General features: G+C 36.4%; 2 protein-coding genes across 5 annotated transcripts; both read left to right on the top strand.

Moving 5' to 3' along the window:
* Positions 1 to 11,999: 11,999 nt before the first annotated feature.
* LOC138873011 (uncharacterized) lies at positions 12,000 to 12,617 on the top strand. Its single transcript, XM_070151440.1, has one exon. It carries the CDS (start codon positions 12,000 to 12,002, stop codon positions 12,615 to 12,617), a length of 618 nt encoding a protein of 205 aa, XP_070007541.1.
* Positions 12,618 to 18,085: 5,468 nt separating this feature from the next.
* LOC104242164 (protein NRT1/ PTR FAMILY 5.5-like) lies at positions 18,086 to 23,237 on the top strand. 4 transcript variants are annotated; one of them, XM_070166650.1, is made up of 5 exons: positions 18,086 to 18,247; positions 18,466 to 18,636; positions 19,674 to 19,888; positions 21,372 to 21,892; positions 22,190 to 23,237. In XM_070166650.1, the coding sequence occupies exons 3-5, from the start codon at positions 19,715 to 19,717 to the stop codon at positions 23,136 to 23,138; spliced, it is 1,644 nt and encodes a 547-aa protein (XP_070022751.1). In that variant the 5' UTR covers positions 18,086 to 18,247; positions 18,466 to 18,636; positions 19,674 to 19,714; the 3' UTR covers positions 23,139 to 23,237. The 4 variants fall into 4 exon arrangements, with proteins under 4 accessions (XP_070022751.1, XP_009795482.1, XP_009795483.1 ...); XM_009797180.1 differs by having other exon boundaries at positions 18,086 to 18,636; XM_009797181.2 differs by lacking the exons at positions 18,086 to 18,247; positions 18,466 to 18,636 and adding an exon at positions 18,800 to 19,564.
* The last annotated feature ends 670 nt before the right edge of the window (positions 23,238 to 23,907 follow it).

Consider the following 23,907-nt stretch of genomic DNA (forward strand, 5'->3'; position numbering starts at 1 on the left):
ATATGATAATACTTCTAGTCATTTTATTTGAAAAAACCCCCACAAAGAAATGTTTCCAGATTGGCATTATTCAATCTCTGAAGGATGTTACAGGGAGTGGATATAGAAATTAATATCGTACTTTAAGTAATACATAGTGTCCACATTGATTTGCTTTTGATTGTATTGGCGTGCATAGTATTATAATTTTGTGATCAGTTATGTGTATCACGTATCCTTTCTGTATAACTTGTGTTAATTGACGTTACTATATATATAATTCATGTCACTTTTGTCTAATTTTCCTGGATCTATTTGCTATATATCTTCCTCCATTAGCCACCTTTGATCTCTTCGATCCTCCATAAATAGTAAATAAAGAAAGCATAAGGATGCATTTCAAGATACAAATTATATACTGTTGAGAATAAACCCCGTAAAAATAATATTCACGGTATTAGTGATAAACGCAGAACACTAAGTTATGGTTAAATCAGCAAGAATAGAAATGCAACGATAATGACACCAAGATTTTACGTGGAAACCCTTCTGAATAAGGGAAAAACCACGGCCAAGAAGAGCAACCGATATCACTATAGCGAGGAATTTTACACTGTGTAATAACAAGTAAAAATACTCCTAAGACCACTACGCCCTCAAAAGAAATAAATACTCTTTTGCTTTTTCCACCTCACTATAATATCTCTCACACTCTATTTTTCTTCACAAACTATTTTCTTATAGTTTATGGAATACCTTGCTCTCTCTCTTTTCTCTCTTTGTTGGTGTGTAGAAATGAGAGTTAAAGCTCTCCTTTTATAGCCAAAACCTCACTCTCTAAAGCCTATAATATTTGACAATTTGCACACCCTTTCACAATTTCAACAAGGTTGACTACCAAACCAAACCAAGTCAATAAAATTGGCTACCAAATTATACTAATTCAACAAGGTTGGCTACCAAACCAAACCAAGTCAACAAAATTGGCTACCAAATCATTTGAATGAGATGAACACCATATCAATCTCCCCCTCCAGTCTCATTCATCTAGAGGAGGTACCATTGTCTTCTAGTCCGAGTGCATGCCGACAAGTTCTTTGCATAGCTCGAACTTGTCTCTTGGTACCACCTTGGCCAACATATCATCCACATATAGCAAGAGGATGATAAAGTCATCATCAGAAAATCTTTGTACAAATACACAGTGATCTGAAAAAGTCTTCTTGTAGCCTTGCTCCCCATAACAAACTCAAACTTCTTGTACCATTGTCTGGGAGCTTGGTTCAATCCAAATAGACTCTTCTTAAGTTTGCATAAAAGATTTTCCTTACCCTTTACCTTGAAGCCCTCAGGTTGTTCCATATAAATCTCCTCTTCTAAGTCACCGTGAAGAAAAGCAGTCTTCACATCCATCTGCTCAATCTCCAAATCAAGACTGGCAGTTGTCACACCTCCTTTTTCCGCCCCCGCGGGGGGTTGAAGGAGTTTTTCCAATTAAAGGACAATCGAAACGGGATTGGTTTGTTTATTTCAGAGTCGCCACATGGGAAATTTAGGGTGTCCCAAGTCACCAATTTAATCCTGAATCGAGGAAAAGAATGACTTCGTATTACAATCCGCGAACCAGAAATCCGGAGAAGGAATTCTGTCAACCCGGGAGAAGGTATTAGGCATTCCCGAGTTCCGTGGTTCTAGCACGATCGCTCAACCGTCATATTCGGCTTGTTTATCTGATTTTATACAATTATGAGCTCATGTGCAAGTTTTAAATTTTAACCGCTTTTGTCATTATTATTATATTTTTTTTATCAAGAATTGCAACATCATGGAAATACATCTCCAACCACGTCACATTAATGCACCCGTGGTTGTTGGCACATTTCAACCCTGTTGAGATTTGGATTTGGGTCACATAAATGTGCACCCGAGTTTTAAGAAAATTAAATTATTAAAGGCGCGCCTAAAGCGACTAGCATATCATTTACTTTGGGTAGGGCCGTGAAATTTTGCTAAACAGTTCATCCCGAAGTCTAAGCAGTTTTAAAACAAATATTTACCGAGGGCCCCGCAATTTTGTATTTTTATTCGGCGAGGCTCATCTCATTCTTATTTTTTAAAAGGAATTTGCAACCTCATGGACATGCATCTCGGACCACGTCACAATCAATGTACCCGTGATTAGAGACACATTTCGACTCCGTTAAGATTTGGATTTGGGTCACATAAATGTGCACCCGAGTTTAAGAAAGTAATTTAATTAAATCGCGCCTAAAGAATCTAACGCGTTATTATCTTTGGGGAGGACAGTGAAATTCACTAAACGGTCCATCCCAAATTCTAAGTATTTATTATGACCAATTATTGAGGGCCCCGCAATTTGCATTTTTATTTGGTGAGGCTCGTCTCATTATTTTTATTTTTTTTAAAAAGGATAATCTTAGAATGACTACATTTTCTATATTTTGTTTTCTCTAAAATAACTGAAGAAAAGGTCATACTTTATTTACATACTTTCGAGTTATTATAGTTAAGTTTCGAAAGTGAGACGTTTAAAGAGTTTACATGGGCAGCGCATAGAATGTTCTACATACAGACAGTAAAAGAAAGAAAAGACTACATTAAACTACAACTTCAAATCTTTCTCATTTTTTGCATTCATGCTTCGAGTAGCTTACAAGATGAACCAGTGTATCAGTTTGTGTACCTGGATAATGGAAATACAAGAAGATGAAGGAGCAGTCATCAACAGTAGTAACACAGCAAAATACAGCAGTAGAAAGCCCAACACAGTAGCTTCAACACCTCAATCCAGAAATCCCAGCAACACGGAGAAAACTAGTAAAAATGGAGAAGAAAAATAGTCCGGAAATCTCTCTTTATTTTTTTTTCTAGATTTGAACTCTCTATGGTGTTCTTCCGCTCTCAATATTTCAGAAAATTTGGTTCTATCTTTTTTACTCTCTCCAAAATGAATTTTGTCCCTGTATATCTAGTGTATCCAAAGTGTATATATCGAGTGTATACCGCTCTCTCCACCCCCTCTTTTTTCTCTTCTCTCTATCTAGTTTTTCCTTTTTTTTTTTTGAATCCCCTTCTTCCTAAATTTTCTCTTCTATTTATAGCAAAATTTTCGAAATTTTCAGATTTGTTTTCTATTATTTTTTTTATTTTTTAATTAAAAGAAATCTCACTTACAAATTGCTTTTATTTTTTTAGAAAACGAAATCCCACCTTTATTTACTTTTATTTTTAAAATTCCAACTTTAATTACTTTATCTTATTTAAAATCCCATTTTTTATTTTTTTTAAAAGAGAATCTCACTTTATTTAACTTTTCTTTAAAAAAACAAACCACTATCTTTTCTTTTTCTTTTAAAAATGCTACTTTCAATTACTTTAAATTTTTTAAATTTTCAGATACCTTTATATTTATTTTTTAATTCCAACCTTCTTTTACTTTTTAATTTTTTAAAAATTTCCACAAAACTTTTTATTTTTTTAAATTTTCTACATTCTTTTACTTTTTTTAAAAGAGAATTCCACCTATTTTTACATTTATATTTTTTTTATTCAATACTTCCCTTTTTCTTATTTTTTTAAATCATTCCTGAAATTATTACTTTTGTTTTAAAAAAAATATTTTCAGATTTTTTTATATAAAAAAACAAATAATAATAATAATAATAATAATAATAATAATATTAATAGTGATAATTCAGCTTTTAATTTTTTTGGTATTTTTATCCTATAATAAAAAGTGTAATAAAGCTAAAATAATAGTAGGTTAAAACCCCCTAAAATATTTACATAAAAGAAGTGATAAAAAATTAAATGTTGTCAAAAATTAGGTATTCACAGCCGTCAAACCAAGAACTGTCCGAATGGAGGACATTTTCATGATAAGAGAAAATATTTCGTCAAAGTCAATACCTTTCCTTTGACCAAATCTCTTCACAACCAATCTAGCTTTGTATCTGGGCTTCAAACTATATTCTTCAGTTTTAACTTTGAACACCCACTTGTTCTTCAAAGCTGTCATGCCCTTAGGCAATTTCACCAACTCATAAGTATGGTTCTCATGCAGAGATTTCATCTCATCTTACATGGTTTTAATCCATTGATCCTTGAGCTCATCTTCTATGGCCTCCGCATAACATTCAGGTTCTCCCTCATTATTGAGTAATACATACTCATTGGGTGAATAACGGGAGGAAGGAGTACGAGGTCTAGAAGACCTCCTGAGTGGAATATCTAACTCGTCCATAGCTTTGTGAGTATGAGCATCTGCCTCATCAACATTAGCATTGTTATAACCATCACCATCAATATGCTGATCTGGAATATGGTTCTGAGCATCACCGTCATCATTGAGCCCACCAACGTCATCCGCATTTGTATGAGGAACTTGATCAAGATTGACTAAACCTTCAGAACTTGGAGATTTTAGCTTCTCAATTGTTAATATCTTCAATGGTTTGATCCTCCACGAAGATAACATCACGGCTTCTCACGACCTTCTTCTCAATTGGATCATATAGCCTGCAACCAAACTCATCAAGGCCATAACCAATGAAGATGCACTGCCTTGTCTTGGCAGTTAATTTTGACCTCTCATCTTTAGGCACATGTACAAAAGCTTTGCAACCAAATACTTTCAAGTGGTCATATGAAATATCCTTTCCATACCAAACTTTGTTTAGAACATCACTTTGCAAAGCAACCATAGGGGATAGATTAATAACATGTGCGGCGATCAACAAAGCCTCACCCCAAAAGGAATTCGGCAACTTTGCTTCAGAAAGCAAACATCTGAGTCTTTCCATCAATGTCATATTCATCCTTTCTGCTAAACCATTAAGTTGAGGAGTCTTAGGAGGAGTCTTCTGATATCTGATACCCTGTTGTTTGCATTATTCATCAAACGGTCCACAATATTCACCACTGTTATCAGTACGAATACACTTCAGCTTCTTTCCAGTTTCTCTTTCAACTGAAGCCTGAAACTGCTTAAAGACACCCAACACTTGGTCTTTAGTCTTCAAGATGTAGACCCAAAGTTTCCTTGAACAATCATCAATAAAGGTAGCAAAATAAAGTGCACCACACAAAGTCCTTGTCTTCATTAGACCATATAAATCTGAACGCACTAACTCAAGTAACTTTGTCTTTCTTGAAGGAGGATGAGACTGGAAAGAAACTCTTTTTGTTTTCCAGCCAAATAGTGCTCACATTTTTCTAATTTTGCACTTTCAAAATTTGACAACAATTTCTTCTTGGCTAGAACATTTAGTCCTTTCTCCCTAATGTGGCTAAGCCTCTTATGCCATAACGTTGAAGAGCTATTGCTCTCAACGACATTCACCATATCAACACAAGTAGAGGCCGTAGTCCAGTATAGACCACGACGCTTTTCCCCACGAGCCACAATCATGGAACCCTTAGTGAGCTTCCACTTTTTAGCACCATTAGTACTGACATATCCTGCATCATCCAAAACACCAACAGAGATCAAATGCAAACGAACATCAGGTGCATGCTTTACATTGTTTAAAACTAGTTTAGTTCCAATACTAGTTTCCAAACAAATCGTTCCAACACCAGCCACCCTAGATACAGTCTCATTACCCATACTCAAAGTTCCCTAGTCACCCTGAGTATAGGATGAGAAAAATTCCTTCCTTGATGTCATATGAGATGCGACACCACTGTCCACAACCCAACTTGACTCATCACAAGCAATATTTATCAAATTAGCATCAATGACAGTAATAAGATCTTTTGTAGTGACGGTGGCCATACGATTGCCATCTTCTTTCTGTTCTTCCTTGTCTCTATTCTCCTTTTTCAAAATCCGGCAGAACTTCTTTGTGTGCCCTTTCTTCCCGCAATGATAGCACTCAATATCTTTAAATCTGCTTCTGGATTTGCTTATATTGTGTTCTCTATTTTGAGAACCCCGATTCTTACTTCTCCCCCTAAAGTCAGTCACCAAGACATTTGATGAGGAGGAACCCTGAGATTTTCTTCTCATCTCTTCATTTAAAAGGCTGCTCTTGGCAAGATCCATAGAGATCACACCATCCGGAGCAGAATTTGATAATGAAGTTCTAAGAATTTCCCAAGAATCTGGTAGGGAACCAAGTAGAAACAAGCCTTGAATTTCTTCATCAAATTTAATGCCCATAGCAGATAACTGGTTCATGATCCCCTGAAAATTATTCAGATGATCTGTCATCGTGGTATTTTAAACCCCACATCTGCTTTATCAGAAACATCTTGTTGTTTCCAATTTTTCGAGCATACAAACTTTCAAGGTGCTCCCAAAGGGTCTGAGCATGTGTCTCCCCAGAAATATGGTTCAAAACATTATCGTCAATCCACTGTCTAATAAAGCCGCAAACCTGCATGTGTAACAAACTCCACTCTTCATCTCATTTATTATCAGGCTTTATAGTGGCGAAGACAGGTTGATGAAAATTCTTGACATAGAGCAAATCTTCCATTTTGCCCTTCCAAATGGCATAGTTTGTGCCATTCAAAGTAACCATTCTACTAGTGTTGGCTTCCATCGTTTATCACAAATACAAATACTATTTATTAGGAGACCAAAGTAATTCTTTTCTGATGTGGAAGTTCCGACTGTGCTGCAACCACAGAGCATACTCAGACAAAACCTTGGCTCTGATACCACTTGTTGGGAATAAACCCCGTAAAAATAATATTCACGGTATTAGTGATAAACACAGAACACTAAGTTGTGGTTAGATCAGCAAGAATAGAAATGCAACAATAATGACACCAAGATTTTACGTGAAAAACCCTTCTGAATAAGGGAAAAACCATGACCAAGAAGAGCAACTGATATCGCTATAGTGAGGAATTTTACACTGTGTAGTAACAAGTAAAAATACTCCTAAGACCACTATACCCTCAAAAGAAATAAACACTCTTTTGCTTTTTCCACCTCATGACAATATCTCTCACACTCTATTTTTCTTCACAAACTATTTTCTTATAGTTTATGGAATACCTTGCTCTCTCTCTCTTTTCTCTCTTTGTTGGTGTGTAAAAATGAGAGTTAAAGCTCTCCTTTTATAGCCAAAACCTCACTCTCTAAAGCCTACAATATTTGACAATTTGCACACTCTTTTCACAATTTCAACAAGGTTGGCTACCAAACCAAACCAAGTCAATAAAATTGGCTACCAAATTATACTAATTCAACAAGGTTGGCTACCAAACCAAACCAAGTCAACAAAATTGGCTACCAAATCATTTGAATGAGATCAACACCATATCATATACAACATATTGTAATGATCCGCCATGTCATCATGCCACATAGGCACCATTTGGCATATATTAATGTCATGTGGAAGCTTACATAAGAAGAAGGCTAGCATTTGTGAGAAGATTCTAGAGAGGTATGGACATTTCCTTAGGAAGAACCTAGATCCTTATGGATTTGCTAGGAAAGTCCTTGAAATCTTCTAGGCTTGTAGAGAATTCTAGAAAAAGCCCTTATCTTGTAAATATCAAGGACTTGTGTAATAATTAATATTTACACACTAGCCCCTAGGAGTCTAGTATATAAAGGGGGTCATTCATTTGTAATTCATCAAGCAAACAATTTAAGTTCTCTCTAATATAAAGCTTTCTTTAACAATTCTCTTGTGTTATTTATTCCATTCTCTTAGCAATCTTGAGTGTAATAAGACTGACTTAACATAGCAAGAACGTGAGCAAGTTGTGCAAGATCGTGAGCAAGTTGTCAAGTGCCGCACGTGTACTTAGTTAACAACTAAGGACGTGACAACATGGTATCAGAGCGAAGGTTTCAACTAAGGGAATGACGAACGGCGGAGAAATTAACGTTGCCAACACCCAAGCCAACATTATCCAGGATGTTGCTGGCAAGAGCAGTCGTAGTAAAAAGAGGAATGACACCAACAAGAGCCAGGAGGTGCCACCTGAGGTTGTGTCAAACGAAAGGCTTACATCCCAAGAACGATCTACTATTAAGGCGAGCGAGGATGAAGTGGAGGTCCTTCCAGAGGACGTCTCGCTCGGTAAAGAGTGGGTGATGAAGATGAACGCAGGGATGGACACCGTGGAGATATTTGGCCAACGCTTGGGGAAGGTGGAAGGCACCCTTAACGTTCTTGAGGGGCACACTCTTGAAGAGATTGAGAGTATCCGAAATGACTTGAAGGGACGTACACAGACTGAGATGGAACTAAGGCAAACCATCACTGCCTTAGAGTGCAGACTCATGGAGGCTTTGAGTACTATCGATGCTATGAAGGCAAAGATAGAGTCACTCGAGGAGCATGTCAATGTTGGCGTGACCGAGGTAGCCAGTAATGTTGTGGTGACGAGAGAGGCCAAGATCAAGGCTCCCAAACCCCTGGTGTTCAAAGGTGTTCGTGATGCACAAGAAGTGGAAAACTTCCTTTGGCACTTGGAGAACTACTTTAGGCATGGCAAAGTGAGGGACGACGAGGCTAAGATCAACACTGCGGTATTGTACCTCTCAGAGACTGCCATGCTATGATGGAGAAGGAAGATGGCTGACGTGGATAAAGGTCTATGTACTATTAGCACATGGGATTAGTTCAAAGCGGAGTTCAAGCGACAGTTCATTCCAAACAATGTCTTGTACGAGGCAAGGCGCAAGCTTAGAGAATTGAAGCAAACAGGGAGCATACGTAACTATGTCAAAGAGTTCACTACCCTTATGCTTCAAATCCCCAACCTAACCAATGATGACTTGTTGTTCCACTTCATGGACTAGTTGCAAAATTGGGCTAAGCAGGAGTTGCAACGCCGACAAGTCACTGATATAGACCAAGCCATAGTGGAGGCCGAATCATTGATGGATTTCAGGCATGACAAGCATGACAAAGGCAATGTCAAGGAGTCAAAGGTTAACAATGCCAAAGGTGGGGGAGACTGTGGCAAAGTTAAGGAGATACAACAACAATACTCCAAGACTCAAGATTTCAAAAAGTCGAGTGGTCGTCAGGGCTACGTCGAGAAGAAGGCGCAGGTCGAGAAGAAGGGATGTTATATATGCGGAGGGCCACATGGCTTCAGGAATTGTCCTGATCTCAAGAGCCTCAGTGCCATGGTACGTGAGTGGAAGGAGCAGCCACAAGGAGAGAGTCCGGGAACCGCACAGTTGGGTATGATCGGATTATGTGGTGCTGTCACGAAGCAAGCTATCCAACCTACCTAGAATGGAAATCAGTACGTGGATCTCACCATCAACAACAAGCCCGCTTGTGCAATGGTGGATACTGGAGTAACTCATAATTTCGTGACTGAGGCTGCCGCAAAGAGACTGGAATTGAAGCTTGCTCCACCAACTCTCGCATCAAGACCGTGAATGCCGAGATACAGAATGCTCGTGGGGTAGCTAATGGAGTTGGTGTCAAATTAGGAACTTGGAAAGGTATGACAAACTTTATTGTAACTGCTATGGATATCTTTGACATCATACTGGGACAAGAGTTCTTTAGACATTGTCATACTTTAATTGACCCCTACCTCCAACGTCTCTTGGTCATGGAGCGAGAAGGAGCTTGCATGGTACCTACAATGACTATGCCACACGGACAGAGCCAAGCACAACTCTTAGTTATGCAGGTTGTCAAGGGGATCAAGAAGGGGGAGCCGACGTTCGTGGCAACCATCACAAGTCTGGAGGAAAATAAAAGTTTTCACGAGACATTGCCATCTTGCATAGAGAAGTTGCTTGAGGAAAAAAAAGATGTCATGCCCGAGGAGTTGCCTAAGCACCTGCCACAGGCGAGAGATGGATCACAAGATTGAGTTGGAGCTAGGGGCTAAGCCACCCGCATTTGCCCCATATCGTATGGCACCTCCGAGTTGGAGGAGCTCAGGAAACAATTGAAGGAGCTGCTAGATGCTGGTCACATTCGCCCATCAAAGGCACCTTTTGGTGCACCAGTATTGTTCCAGAAGAAGAAGGATGGATCGTTGCATTTGTGCACAGACTACCGAGCACTTAATAAGGTCACCGTGAAGAATAAGTACCTGATCCCTCTCATTGCTGACTTGTTTGATATACTTGGGCAAGCCAAGTACTTTACCAAGGTGGATCTTCGAAAGGGCTACTACCAGGTTCGCATTGCGGAAGTGGATGAGCCAAAGACAACATATGTGACGAGATATGGATCCTTTGAGTGGTTGGTGATGCCCTTCGGCTTAACCAATGCACCGACCACATTTTGCACCCTTATGAACAAGATTTTGCATCCCTACCTTGATCAGTTCGTGGTAGTCTACCTAGATGACATAGTCATCTACAGCAACACCTTGGAGGAACACATGGAGCACTTAAGGAAGGTTTTCCAAGTATTGCGGGAGAACGAGCTATACATCAAGAGAGAGAAGTGCGAGTGTGCACAATCAAAGGTGCACTTCTTGGGCCATGTCATTAGCAATGGCGAGCTACGCATGGACGAGGCTAAGGTACATGCTATCCAGGAGTGGGAGGCACCCATAAAGGTAACCGAGTTGAGATCCTTCATTGGCCTTGTTAACTACTATCATCGGTGCATCAGTGGGTAATCAGCAAAGGCCGCACCATTGACTGAGTTGCTAAAGAAGAACAAGCCATGGGTTTGGACGGAGCATTGTCAAAAGGCATTTGAATGCCTTAAGGCAGCTGTAGCAGATGAGCCAGTCTTGGCATTACCTGACTTTGCCAAGACATTTGAGGTGCACACAGATGCCTCAGACTTCGCCATTGGGGGTGTCTTGATGCAGGATAAGCATCCCATAACATTTGAGAGCCGCAAGTTAAATGAGACGGGGCGGCATTACACGGTGCAAGAGAAGGAAATAACTGCCATTGTGCATTGCCTTCGTACATGGAGACATTATATGCTCGGGTCGAGGTTCGTGGTCAAGACTGATAATGTGGCTACTAGCTACTTTCAGACACAGAAGAAGCTCACACCAATGCAGGCTAGGTGGCAGGATTTCTTAGCCGAGTTTGATTATGCACTGGAGTATAAGCCGAGAAAAGGTAATGTTGTAGCCGACGCCTTGAGCCGGAAAGCCGAGCTTGCTGCAATCACTTCAGCGAGATGGGACATTCGGGAGGCTATAAAAGAAGGCATGCAACATGATCCAACAGTCAGACAACTTATCAAGTTAGCTAACAAAGGCAAGACGAGAAGGTTTTGGATAGAATACGGCCTACTACTTACCACAAGTCGGCGGGTCTACGTTCCTAAGTTTGGAGACATTAGACGACAGATCATAAGGGAGAGTCATGACACAATGTGGGCTGGTCATCCAGGTCAACGTCGCACTAGGGCCTTGGTTGAGTCAGTCTACTATTGGTCACACATGCGAGATGACATAGAGTGCTATGTGCAGACTTGTCTTGTCTGTCTACAGGACAAGGTTGAACAACAACAACCCGGAGGACTTTTGGAGCCACTACCTGTTGTAGAGCATCCATGGGAGAGCGTAACTATGGACTTTATTACTTACCTACCGAAGTCCGACGGTTATGGTACTATTATGGTGGTCGTGGATAGATTTTCTAAATATGCCACCTTCATGCCCGCCTCACCAAGTTGCACAGCTAAGGAAGCCGCCAAGTTGTTCTTTAAGAACGTGGTGAAGTATTGGGGCTTACCAAGGCATATAATCAGTGATCGAGACCCCGCTTTACTGGAAACTTTTGGAGAGAGTTGTTTGACATACTTGATACGGAGCTGCACTTTTCTACTAGTTTCCACCCACAGACGGATGGACAAACGGAACGAGTCAATGCCTTACTAGAATGCTACTTGAGGCATTATGTAAGCGCGCATAAAAAAGATTGGGCAAGGCTCATAGACATCGCCTAATTCTCTTATAACTTACAGCGGAGTGAGTCCACGGGACGGACACCATTTGAGCTAGCCACAGTCCAACAACCACAAACTCCACATTCCTTACCAGCTGCGTTCGAGGGAAAGAGTTTGGGGGCTTATCATATGGCCAAAGGATGGGAGGAGCAGCTCGACACTGCTAAGTCCTACTTGGATAAGGCATCTAAGAAGATGAAGAGGTTTGCGGACCGTAAGCAGCATCCCACATACTATAGAGTTGGGGACATGGTCATGGTGAAGTTTAACCCAAGACAGTTCAAGGCACTACGGGGCATGCATCAGAATCTGATTCGCAAGTATGAGGGGCCATTTAAGATCGTCGCCAAGGTAGGCAAGATCTCATACAAGCTTGACATGCCATTGTATCTTAAGATCTACCTTGTCTTCCATGCCAACATGCTTAAGCCATATCATGAAGATAAGGATGATCCGAGTAGGGGCCAATCGAGTCGGGCGCCAATGACTATCTCCGCCTCGCATGATCAGGAGATTGAGGCTATCATAGATTACCAGGCCAGGCGAAAACAAAGGCAAAAAGTCACCGCTATGTTCCTCGTCCATTGGAAAGGGCAATCACCGGAGGAGGCCACGTGGGAACGATATGAAGACTTGTGGCAATTCAAAGATAAGATCCGAGAGTTTATGCAGCAGCATTGCGCCGCGGTCGTCGCAATATTGGATGGGGGAGAGTGTGATGACTCGCCATGTCATCATGCCACATAGGCGCCATTTGGCATATATTAATGTCATGTAGAAGCTTACATAAGAAGAAGACTAGCATTTGTGAGAAGATTCTAGAGAGGTATGGACATTTCCTTAGAAGAATCTAGATCCTTATGGATTTTCTAGGAAAGTCCTTGGAATCTTCTAGGCTTGTAGAGAATTCTAGAAAAAGCCCTTATCTTGTAAATATCAAGGACTTGTGTAATAATTAATATTTACGCACTAGCCCCTAAGAGATTAGTATATAAAGGGGGTCATTCATTTGTAACTCATCAAGCAAACAATTCAAGTTCTCTCTAATACAAAACTTCCTTTAACAATTTTCTTGTGTTCTTTCTTCCATTCTCTTAACGATCTTGAGTGTAGTAAGGCTGACTTGACATAGCAAGAACGTGAGCAAGTTGTGCAAGATCGTGAGCGAGTTATCAAGTGCCGCATATGTACTTAGTTAACAACTAAGGACGTGACAATATGCTTAGCGCCATACGAGTGAGCTTTTCATGAGAAAATACACGAACGAAGTCTAAAATATATCTACTCGATGTTATTTCGAATCCATTACAAACTAAATTTGATTGCAGGGAGCCTAATTAAGAAGCTAGAACATTAAAGATCAAAGAACAAAGGCATATTCAAGATTTAGAAACATGAACTCTGGAGTAGATTCTATATATTACACATGTACAATTAAAAACTTCTCTAATTTACTTATCTGTATATTGTTCGAGTAAGGGCAGTGGGCGCAAAACGTCGAACCTACTCTTTCACTGCTGGAGTCTCATGCTGTTAGAATATTCTTATTACTAATAGTCATTGATCACTAGTTGATATTATTAATATTAAGTTCATTCATCAAGTCTTCTTATCATTCAACTATGGAAAGTCGTCGTACAAATTAATAGGTACGGATGTGTAATTAAGCATATTACTCGATCCACCAACAACATGTGACATCTTTAAGTTGTCAACTAATTATTAATTAAGATAGATTATATTCAATGTAGTACCCTTTTTTTTTGTTGGTTTTTTTGGCCTCTAATTGAAGTATCAAACACACGTCAGTTCATAATTATTTTGGAGGGGTATAGTTCTTAATTTTAAATCAAACTAATACAAGAATATTAGGGGACATTTATTTGCTTGTGATAACTTTTAGAAAAAAAAAAATTCATCTAACTTTTTTCCTCCAAGAAGCTAATAATTTCTAACAAACACGTCTTCGAGGGTATTTTTCGTTGAAAACTCTTCTTACAGTCACAAAACGCTAACATATCTTTAGGGAAAAGTAACTATAAGTCTACAACTTCCCAAAAGTTCCACAGTCACAAAACTTTTGTTACTCCACTAATACAATATCTTCAAGTTCCCAAAAATTGTTAGTGGAAGAAAAAGTTTCACCAGAAAACTGTCATAAATTAGTTTTTAGAAATTTGAATTTTTTTGAAGTTTTTAGCCTAAAAAATTGATCGTATTTCATAAAAAAATAATGTTTTCAACAATTTTTTGTCAAAATCTATGGTCAAACAGTAGCTAAATACTAGTAGTATATTTAAAATTCTTACTTATTTAATATTATTACCTACATTAACTAAATTTTGTTCAAATAAAGATCAGGGCTAATCTAATACATCTATTACCAAATTAAATCTTTTCTATGGACGGTTTCCCACAATAGACTCCCCACATCCAAAATGCTCTTTAATAAGAAAATCATTGCCTCCAGTATTTGCAACATCAGTCAGAATGAAGAAGATATGGAACACATGTTCTTCAACTACCTTCACTCAAAACCTATTTGGGATCAACTGGGAAGCTTTTATAAATACCCAAACCAACCCCATAATGATCTCACTATGCACAACCGGATAAAAACTCTTTGCCAAATAAAATCCTCTTTTAACAGATATTTAACAAAGGCAGATATCTTGCCTTTCACCCTTTGGCACATTTGGATTCGCATAAATAATCTTATCTTCAACAACAATAAAACTCCTATCTTGTTAAAAAGTATTGTTAAAAGCGCAAAGGATTTTAAATTGTTAACAGATTCTATTAAGAAACCTTGCTTAAGGACTACTATTTACATAAAATGGAAGCCACCTGATTCAGGAACCTTCAAATTAAATATCGATGGCTCAAGCTTAGGTAACCCAGGAAAGAGAGACATTGGGGTGGGTGGGGGGGGGTCTTCAGAAACAGTGATAGTAACTGGATTCTAGGTTTCAACATGTCCATTCCTCATGCAACTAATATCTACATGGAAGGCCTTGCCCTTTTACATGGTCTAAAATTAGCCATACAACAAAATAGCATGCCATTAGTGGTTGAAACAGACCACAATGTTCTAGTCAACACGCTTACTAATGACAATTGACAATACCAAAATTTGATTACTGATTGATTGTAGATGGATGCTTACTAGAGCAGGGGAGTCACAAGTCATTCACGTCTTCAGGGAAGCTAATGGTATGGCTGATCTTTTGGTCAAGCATGGAAACAACTCGAACTTTTTTGGAAATCCTATGTTGTACTTCACCCCGCCCCCTTTTATTGTCTCTACTTTTGAACTGGACAAGCTAGGAACCTTGTGTCCTAGAATAGTCCCAACTTGTAATAGCTTTGACAGAATATTAATCTTATGAAATTATGATATAATATATCATATTAATTTAATAAATATTAGTTGTATTTTATTATTTAATATAGTGTGCAGAAATATAATACAATCTGTAAAAAATTAAAGGATACACATCATATAGTAATCAAATAAATTGTTTGTTCCTTTTTATTTTTATTATTGAATTAGCAAGAACTTAGTACTATGGATACTTTTCTTGAGTATTATTTATTTATCTTTTATTTTTTAATTAATTCAAAATGTAAATATCATTACATTATCTCCATCCCCCTCTTTTCGTACATTTCTTTCTACTGTAGTACTTATTTGATTAGTTTTTAAATTTTATATTTTATTAAAATTTTAAATAATGTAATATTACATTCCTTTCATTTCTTTATTTTAAAACAATTTTAAAATTTGAAACTATTCCCCAATTTGAATGGATATTTTTATTATATATTTTAAATTTTTTATTATATCCAATTTTTTTGTTTTATTTTATTTTAAAATATTTGTAAAACTCCAACTTGAAACTACTTCCCAATTTGAATGAATAGTTTTTTTATTATTATAGCTAATTGTAAGATATCTTTATTGATAAATTCAAATAGAGTAACCAATTAATTCAAAATTTAAAATTCAAATATTTTTTTAGTTAGAAAGGGAGTAACCAAAACTACACCCAAACTTGAATAGGTAGTTTTTTTGTTTTTGTTTTTTAATATTTTCATCTTTTACTTTAGCTAATTTAAGTTTTCTTATTTTTTCTTTTTTAATTTTAAAATAATTTTAAAACTCCAACTTGAAACTATTTCCCATTTGAATGCCACTTGAAAAATATTTTGCTTAACAATGCTACTTGACTTTTTGTATTTTTAATTTGAATTGAAAGTTTTTTTATTTCATTATTTTCTTTTTTTATTTTAAAATAATTTTAAAACTCCAACTTGAAACTACTCCCAATTTGAATAGGTATTTCTTTTATTTAAATATTTCCGCGTTTTATTATGGCTAATTTTATTTTTTTCATTTGTTTTTTTTAATTTTAAAATATTTTTAAAGCTCCATTTAGAAACTACTCCCCAATTTGAATGGGTAGTGTTTTTTTTCCCGTTTCATTATATCTAATTATAAGATGTTTATATTTATTAATACAAACAGAGTAACCAATTAATTCAACATTTTAAATTCAAAAGATTTTTTTACTTAGAAAGGCAGTTTATTGTCTTAAAATTCCAACTTGAAACTATTCCCAAATTTGGATTGGCAATTTTTTTAATTTTTTTAATTTTGTTTTTTATTTAAATTTTTTTTAAAATGCCAACTTTGTTGGAGATTTGTCCTAAAAATCTATACTTGACATCTTATGATTATACCACTTGCCATCATATAATTATTTACTTCTCTTTTTGTGTGTGTATATATATATATATATATATATATATATATATATATATAAAGACTACTATATTAGAAAGAAATTTCTCCTCAATTTAATTTGGCAACTTTTATTTCTTTATTTCTGTTTTTTATTTTAAAACTCCAAATTGAAATCACACCCCAATTTGAATTGCCATTTTTTATTTCTTTATTTTTGTTTTTTATTTTAAAATAATTTCAAAATTCCAAATTGAAACTATTCCCCAACTTGAATAGGTATTTTTTTTAATTAATATTTTCATTTTTTTATTATAGCTAATTTAATTTTTTCTTATTTTTCGTTTTTTTATATTTTAAAATAACTTTAAAACTCCAACTTGAAACTACTCCCCAATTTGAATGAATAGTTATTTTTTTTATATTTTCGTTTTTTTAATATAGCTAATTATAATACATCTATATTTATTAATTCAAATAGAGTAAATAATTAGTTCAAAATTTAAAAAGATTTTTTTAGTTAAAAATATAGTTTATTTTGTCTTAACAATGCCACTTGGCTTTTTGTGGTTATGCCATTTGTTTTAATAATGTGCATTTGCCTCTCCTCTCATTTGAAATTCAAAAGATTTTTTTACTTAAAAAGACAGTTTATTTGTCTTAAAATTCCAACTTGAAACTACTCCCAAATTTGAATTGGCAATTTTTTTTATTTTGTTTTTTATTTAAAAATAATTTTAAAACGCCAACTTTGTTGGAGATTTGTCCTAAAATCTGTACTTGGCATCTTATGGTTATACCACTTGGCATCATATAATTATTTATTTCTCCCTTTTTTTTTGTGTGTATATATATATATATACACACACATACATATATATAAAGACTACTATATTAGAAAGAAATTTCTCCTCAATTTAAATTGGCAACTTTTATTTCTTTATTTCTGTTTTTTATTTTAAAATAATTTTAAAACTCCAAATTGAAATCACACCCCAATTTGAATCGCCATTTTTTTATTTCTTTATTTTTTTTAAAAAAATAATTTCAAAACTCCAAATTGAAACTATTCCCTAACTTGAATAGGTAGTTTTTTAATTAATATTTTCATTTATTTTATTGTAGCTAATTTAATTTTTTCTTATTTTTCATTTTTTCTTTAATTTTAAACTAACTTTAAAGCTCCAACTTGAAACTGCTCCCCAATTTGATTGGGTAGTTATTTTTTTTATATTTTCGTTTTTTAATATAGCTAATTATAATACATCTATATTTATTAATTCAAATAGAGTAACTAGTTAATTCAAAATTTAAAAAGGTTTTTTTTAGTTAAAAAGGTAGTTTATTTTGTCTTAACAATGCCACTTGGCTTTATATGGCTATGATATTTGTGTGCCTCTCCTTTTATTATATTTATTTATTATTATTATTATATATAGATTTTCAGTTCCTAATCGTCAAAATTAAGTCGGGCCAAATTGATTTATGTTTAAGATGTTGCTCTCATCATCAGGAGTTTCTTCTAAAAAAATGAACTTCGATTATGATTTAGGGCTTGCAATTGTCTCAAAGAGGGGTTTGATTCTTCTCAGAACTTAAACGATGATAAATCAAAGTTTTTCTCTCCACCGAGGTATGGGGTGGAATAGATGGACCGTACATCTTAATCAGAAATTTAGGGTTCGAATTCTAAGAATATTAAAGTTCCTGGAGGGACAAGTTTTCCCTTTAACGGACCATATGCGTTACAAATCTGGATAATGTGTGTTAGGATACAAATCTGGATTAGTTAGGATAGTGTGTTCAAAATAGTCTTTCTTGAAATCTCAATTGGTTCCTTTGTGAATCCAGTGAAAGTTGAATGGTAAGGTGTGCAAATTTTCATGGAGGAAAACCGAAGGATAAACTGTACAAAGTGGGAGTTTTATGATTACTGAAAGTTAAGCCTTTGAGCTGGGAATTTCAACAGGGAAATCCAAATTCTCAAGTTGGGTTCTGGGTCAAACTCGGGTTTTTAATTAGGTTAGCTCATTTGGCTTTTTAATTTTTCTGCATTGACTCCATGATGCAACTTGTCATTTATTTTTCATTAAAAGAAAAATCATGTCTTTTCTTAATACAAATTGCATGCACTTGACCGTCACTTTCAGTAATTTTGGTATCTTGATCTAGAGAAGAAAGTGCCTCTTAGGAATTGCCAAATGTATTCTTGAACAAAGTACTTATCTTTCAGGAAAATTCTTCCCTCTTATAGAAATCAAAGCACTGGTCAGGCTGAGCTAGATTACACTTTAAATATGATGATATTTCAAAATAATGCAAATTGGATAGGGAGAATGTAAATTAGAAGTCTTTTCCATGGATTTTATTTGCTTGCTAAGACAATACATAAATGATGACTTATGACGTAATTTCTGGGAATTAACTATAAGAATGAGTAGCTCCTTACCTTACATGGGGTTGAACAAGTCAAGTCAATGGTTTTTTTTTTTTTTTTTCTCTTAGTAGGTAAATGATGCATCTTTATCTGTCTTTTGTCTGTATTACAAGAGGAAAGTCCACCCTTGAATATGAGTAGGTTGAACTGTTAATTAAGTTTACTTAGAATATGGAAATACAGCTCATCGACCTATATAATTGTGTACTGCAACATCCTTTATATACATATACACACACGCATGCCTTCTTCAACAATATTGTGCAGGTTCTGTTATGCACTTGTCCTATATTGTGCTTAACTATTTTTTGTTTGAGACGGTGATACAAGTTATGAGACAAGAATGGTTTACAGAATCTTATGTAATTATTCCTACTTCCCAAATTTTTCGAGTTACGTCTGATTATCAAGTTGCATAGCAGGTTTTCAATCCATGGCATGCTGAACTCTTTACAGCTTGCCAATGCGCACCTAACAGAGACGGCTTTGGGATAATTCCTGCTGTTCCTTACAGTTATTTCATCAATTTGTTTTAGTTTTTTACAAAGAAATGTTATGCTGGTAATACCTTCTCACTCATGAGATGATAACATGTGGTTTTTGAATTTCTTTGTTGTTGTAGCCATTACTTGGGCCAATTTTCCCGTGCATTATGCTCTGTGGATGTTGATGGTGTATTTGACTGATGTATGGAAGCTCAAACTCACAGATGCAGCTGCAATTGTCAATGTCTTCCTTGGTTTCCAAGCAATCCCACAGTCATTCTTGCTGTTTTCTGCTCATGGTCTATTCGGCAATTATCCAGTGCTATTGGGTTCTATATTCGCCTGTTGTGTGGTACATTTTTCTTTGTTAAATTATTTAATTCCTGCACTCTCCTCTCTAATTTGGAATATTTACCCAATTCACAATCGAGCTCTTGGTCCTGTTAGCTTGAGTTAGTTTGCACCCTCTTTCCTAACACTTCATTGCTTAGAAACACATTTGAAGGAAGTATGGTCAAGCTGCTCGTCTGCAGTGATTTCTGTCCATAGGTCTTACAACAAACTAATGGAGAAAGATATCCCTTAACTGTCGCAGTAATATATCCTTGCTGATGTATAATATTTTGATTTTCTGTTGTTTGTATTGCTAAATTGGTACTAATTAGTATAACTCAATCCTTGTGCATTGCCAAAGAAATTTCAAGGCCAATTGTAACCGTTAGGATAAAGATTAACTCGGAGATAACCTAGACCTCTTGAAGCTCAAGGCTGAAATATCTAGGACTGACTCTGATTTGCTAGTTACATCTTGTTGTGGACTAAATCTCTTCAAATTTGTGTAAATATTAATCTGCTGCAATTTAGGTATCTGTTGCTTCTGTTTTACCTTGTGAAAAAGGGTGGGTGTCTCAAGTTTCACAATCTAATAATTTCCCATGATAATTTTCTTCCTGTTTATGTCCATGCATCACGTCATCAATTTGTGTCATACATTTCCAATTACTAAGATCTCTTTCCTGAACCTCTAATATATTTGATGCAATTCTGTCCAAGACACCTGAAAGAAACTGGTTAAATCTCTACAAAACTCTTGATGCTTAGATTTCATCCTCTTGTGGTGCGAGCTCTAGAATGGCCAAAGCTAAAAATGAATATGATAGATTTAATTTTTTAAATTAAGTCCTCAACAAGAGAGGTTGTGAGTTCGAGTCTCCCCAAGAGTAAGGTGGTAAGTTTTTGGAGGGAAGGATGCCGAGGGTCTATTTGGAAATAACCTCTCTACCCCAGGGTAGGGGTAAGGTCTGCGTACATACTACCCTCCCCAGACCTCACTAAGTGGGATTATACTGGGTTGTTGTTGTTGTAAGTCCTCAACATGCCCCCTCGTGTGCAGGCCTGATTCTTTTTCATAGGCCAAGCACGTGAAAATTCTTTTTGATAATGGGTGGCGATGAGACTCGAACCCAAGACCTCTGCCTGAGCTTATACATTGTTGAATTTGTGTGAGCATCTGACCGTTTAAGTTGTTAGAAAGGGAACACTTTTTTTTATTATGTCCTCAGCAAAACGGAAATTCACTATCTATTAAGACTGAGTCTCTTTTTGTGCTAAATTAGGATTTCTTTCCAACAGTACTAACTTAAAACTTTGACGCTTCAATTTACTAAACCAGAGAATCTGTTAGTGCGACCCATGAACATTTTTAATGCTTAGAACTCTTATCCAAATTTCTTGACCTTCTCTTACTGATTTTTACAATCCAAGAACTCTTACCCAAAATGGGGTATAATTTGAAATTCACTTTCAGTTAAGTCTTGAAAGTTTCTTGTATGTAGGGCATGGGTTTTTTAACAATGTCGACACCGCCAGTCCTTGCTAAGGCTACTGGAACGTGCAGTGCTTATCAGCCTGAATGCATTGGCGAAGGCCAGCGCATACTCTTCTACATAGCGTTGGCTCTGTCTGCTCTTGGGGCAGCTGGTCAAGCAGTAAGCTTTCCCTCTTTCCTAGTTGAGCAACTTGGAGAAAATGCTAACCCGCCTTCCATCTGGTTTCTGCAATGTGTTGCGGTGATTCTGTTCAAAGCTGCTGCTGTTTTGGGATTTTCATACATATCACCATGGTCACTTTGGTTTGGTGTCCCAGCAATATGTTACACAGTGGCAGCCTTTATTTTCTTGAGCGGATCTTGTACCTATAAATATGTTAAACCAGAAGGTAGCCCTATCACTACTTTATTCCGGGTCTTAGCAGCGTCTATCTCCAAGTTATTCTATCAACTGCCAACAGATGCGTCCCAGCTGTATAACGTATCTGACCGTAATAGACAATACGTGCCTCACACCAATGGCCTGAGGTCCTCTCTCGCTCTCTCATTGTCTGTGATTTCCTCCATTTGTGTTTGCCTTACACTTGAGGAATATCTCAAGTTTCAGTCCATGTCTCTTTATTTTATTTTCCATCTTAGATTTTAAATATCTTTTCTGCTACCCATCTCTACCCTTGTCCATTGTGAATGTGATCTAGTACAGACTTGATGTCACAAGTCATTAGGATCCTCCTCGCCTTTTTCTCAATTGCTGTCTATCATGGATTAGTGTATTTATATTAAAGAATTGTACTAACACAAACTATTGTGCAAAACTCAATTCAGGTTTCTAGACAAGGCTGCAATTATCTTGCCCGGCCAGACTCTGGAGCAGCAACTCAGGAATAGATGGAGGCTTTGCAGCATTGCTGAGATTGAAGTTACTAAATTTGCAATTCGCACATTCCCTATGTCAATGACCTTCATTCTTGGGGGGGTTATGACTTCTTTGTCGTATACCTACTTTCTGGAGCAAGCAAAGACTATGAACAACAAGGTTGGAAACCTAAGAATTCCCCTAGCTGTATTCCTATGGTTCCGGTTAGAAGCAAGAGAACAATTTCCAAAACTGTATCACATACTTGTGAATTGGCGATGGGGTTCAGACGCAAAACCATCAGCTCCTAGAGTGGAGGTTGCAGTATCCATCATTTTGGGTGTATTATGCACTATTACTGCTGCAAAAGTGGAGTCAAGAAGACTCGCTGCGGTAAAGAGCTATGGTTTAGCAGGCGAGACAGATGAAAAAATTCCAATGACCGTGTTCTGGCTGCTTCCACAGTATCTCCTTCTTGGGGCAGTAGACGGGATGTTTGCAAAGAGCTTTAATAATTACTACAGTAATTACTTTGAGCCCATATCTGCGTCATACATGCTCAGTGGCTGCAATCTGATGCACGGGTTAGGATATATGAGCAACATTTTTTTAGTGTACATAGTGAGTAAGGTTAGTCGGAGGGGAAATAAACCAAGTTGGTTTCAGGACACCCTGAATAAGAGTCGACTTGATAAGTATTACTGGACTCTGTCGTGGCTATTAGCTATTGCATTTATATTGTTTTCTGTGATTAGTCTGTGGTATGCATACAGGCGATCAAAAGAAGAAGCACGAACAGTGTACATCGAACGAAGTGTTACCCGGATTGGGGGTGAAACAATTTATGAGATCACATATAGAGTAGGAAACAGGCGCAATAACGGTACCATCATTGACATGTTTCCTTCTTTTGGGTAATGATATGTTTATAGGGAATGATGGTGGTTGTAACACATAATCTGCTGAAGCGCATTCCATATCTTGTATAGTAAAGAACTACTACCTTTTTTAATCGTATGCATCCTTCCTTTGGTTAAAACAAAGAGTTGATTGCACTTTCCTGTATTTCATTAACTTTCTTTATATACATGTCTCTGTAAACTTACACTTTCAAGAAGTTTTTTCTACTAATGTTTTTGGAATTTTCCAGGTCTTTGAGGGCACTTATAAGTGGAAACTCTTGTTACAGTTAAAATACTCGCAAATCTTTCGGCAAAAAGTAACCGCAAATTAAAAGCAAGTTTTTCTTTTTCTTATGCATTTCATAGTCCTCAAAATTAACTCCCCGCAAATTTATTTATGTTTCAGATGCCATGTTCAATCAAAGTCCTTTTTTCTTATCATATATTGTTAGGTGTTGTCCTGAATTTTTTATCATATTTGGTTTTCTATTTCTTGAAGGAAGGATAACATATTTACCATAATGATTTTATCTTTTAGGAAAAGGAAAATATAATTCTTCCATATTTTTGAGTATGAAAGAAGTATATTTTTCTTTTCCTAAAAGGTAAAATCAATTATGGTAAATGTGTTGTCTTTCCTTCAAGGAATAGGAAAACCAAATATGACAAAGAAATCAGATCAAACACCTAATAATTCTCCCTTTTGGCTTGAATTTTCTGGCGAAATAAATTTGATCTACCTTCTTGACATAACTTTTAACAGGTCTCATCTCCACCACAAAATT

Source organism: Nicotiana sylvestris, chromosome 1 (assembly GCF_000393655.2).
Source record: "Nicotiana sylvestris chromosome 1, ASM39365v2, whole genome shotgun sequence".
NCBI lineage: Eukaryota > Viridiplantae > Streptophyta > Magnoliopsida > Solanales > Solanaceae > Nicotiana > Nicotiana sylvestris.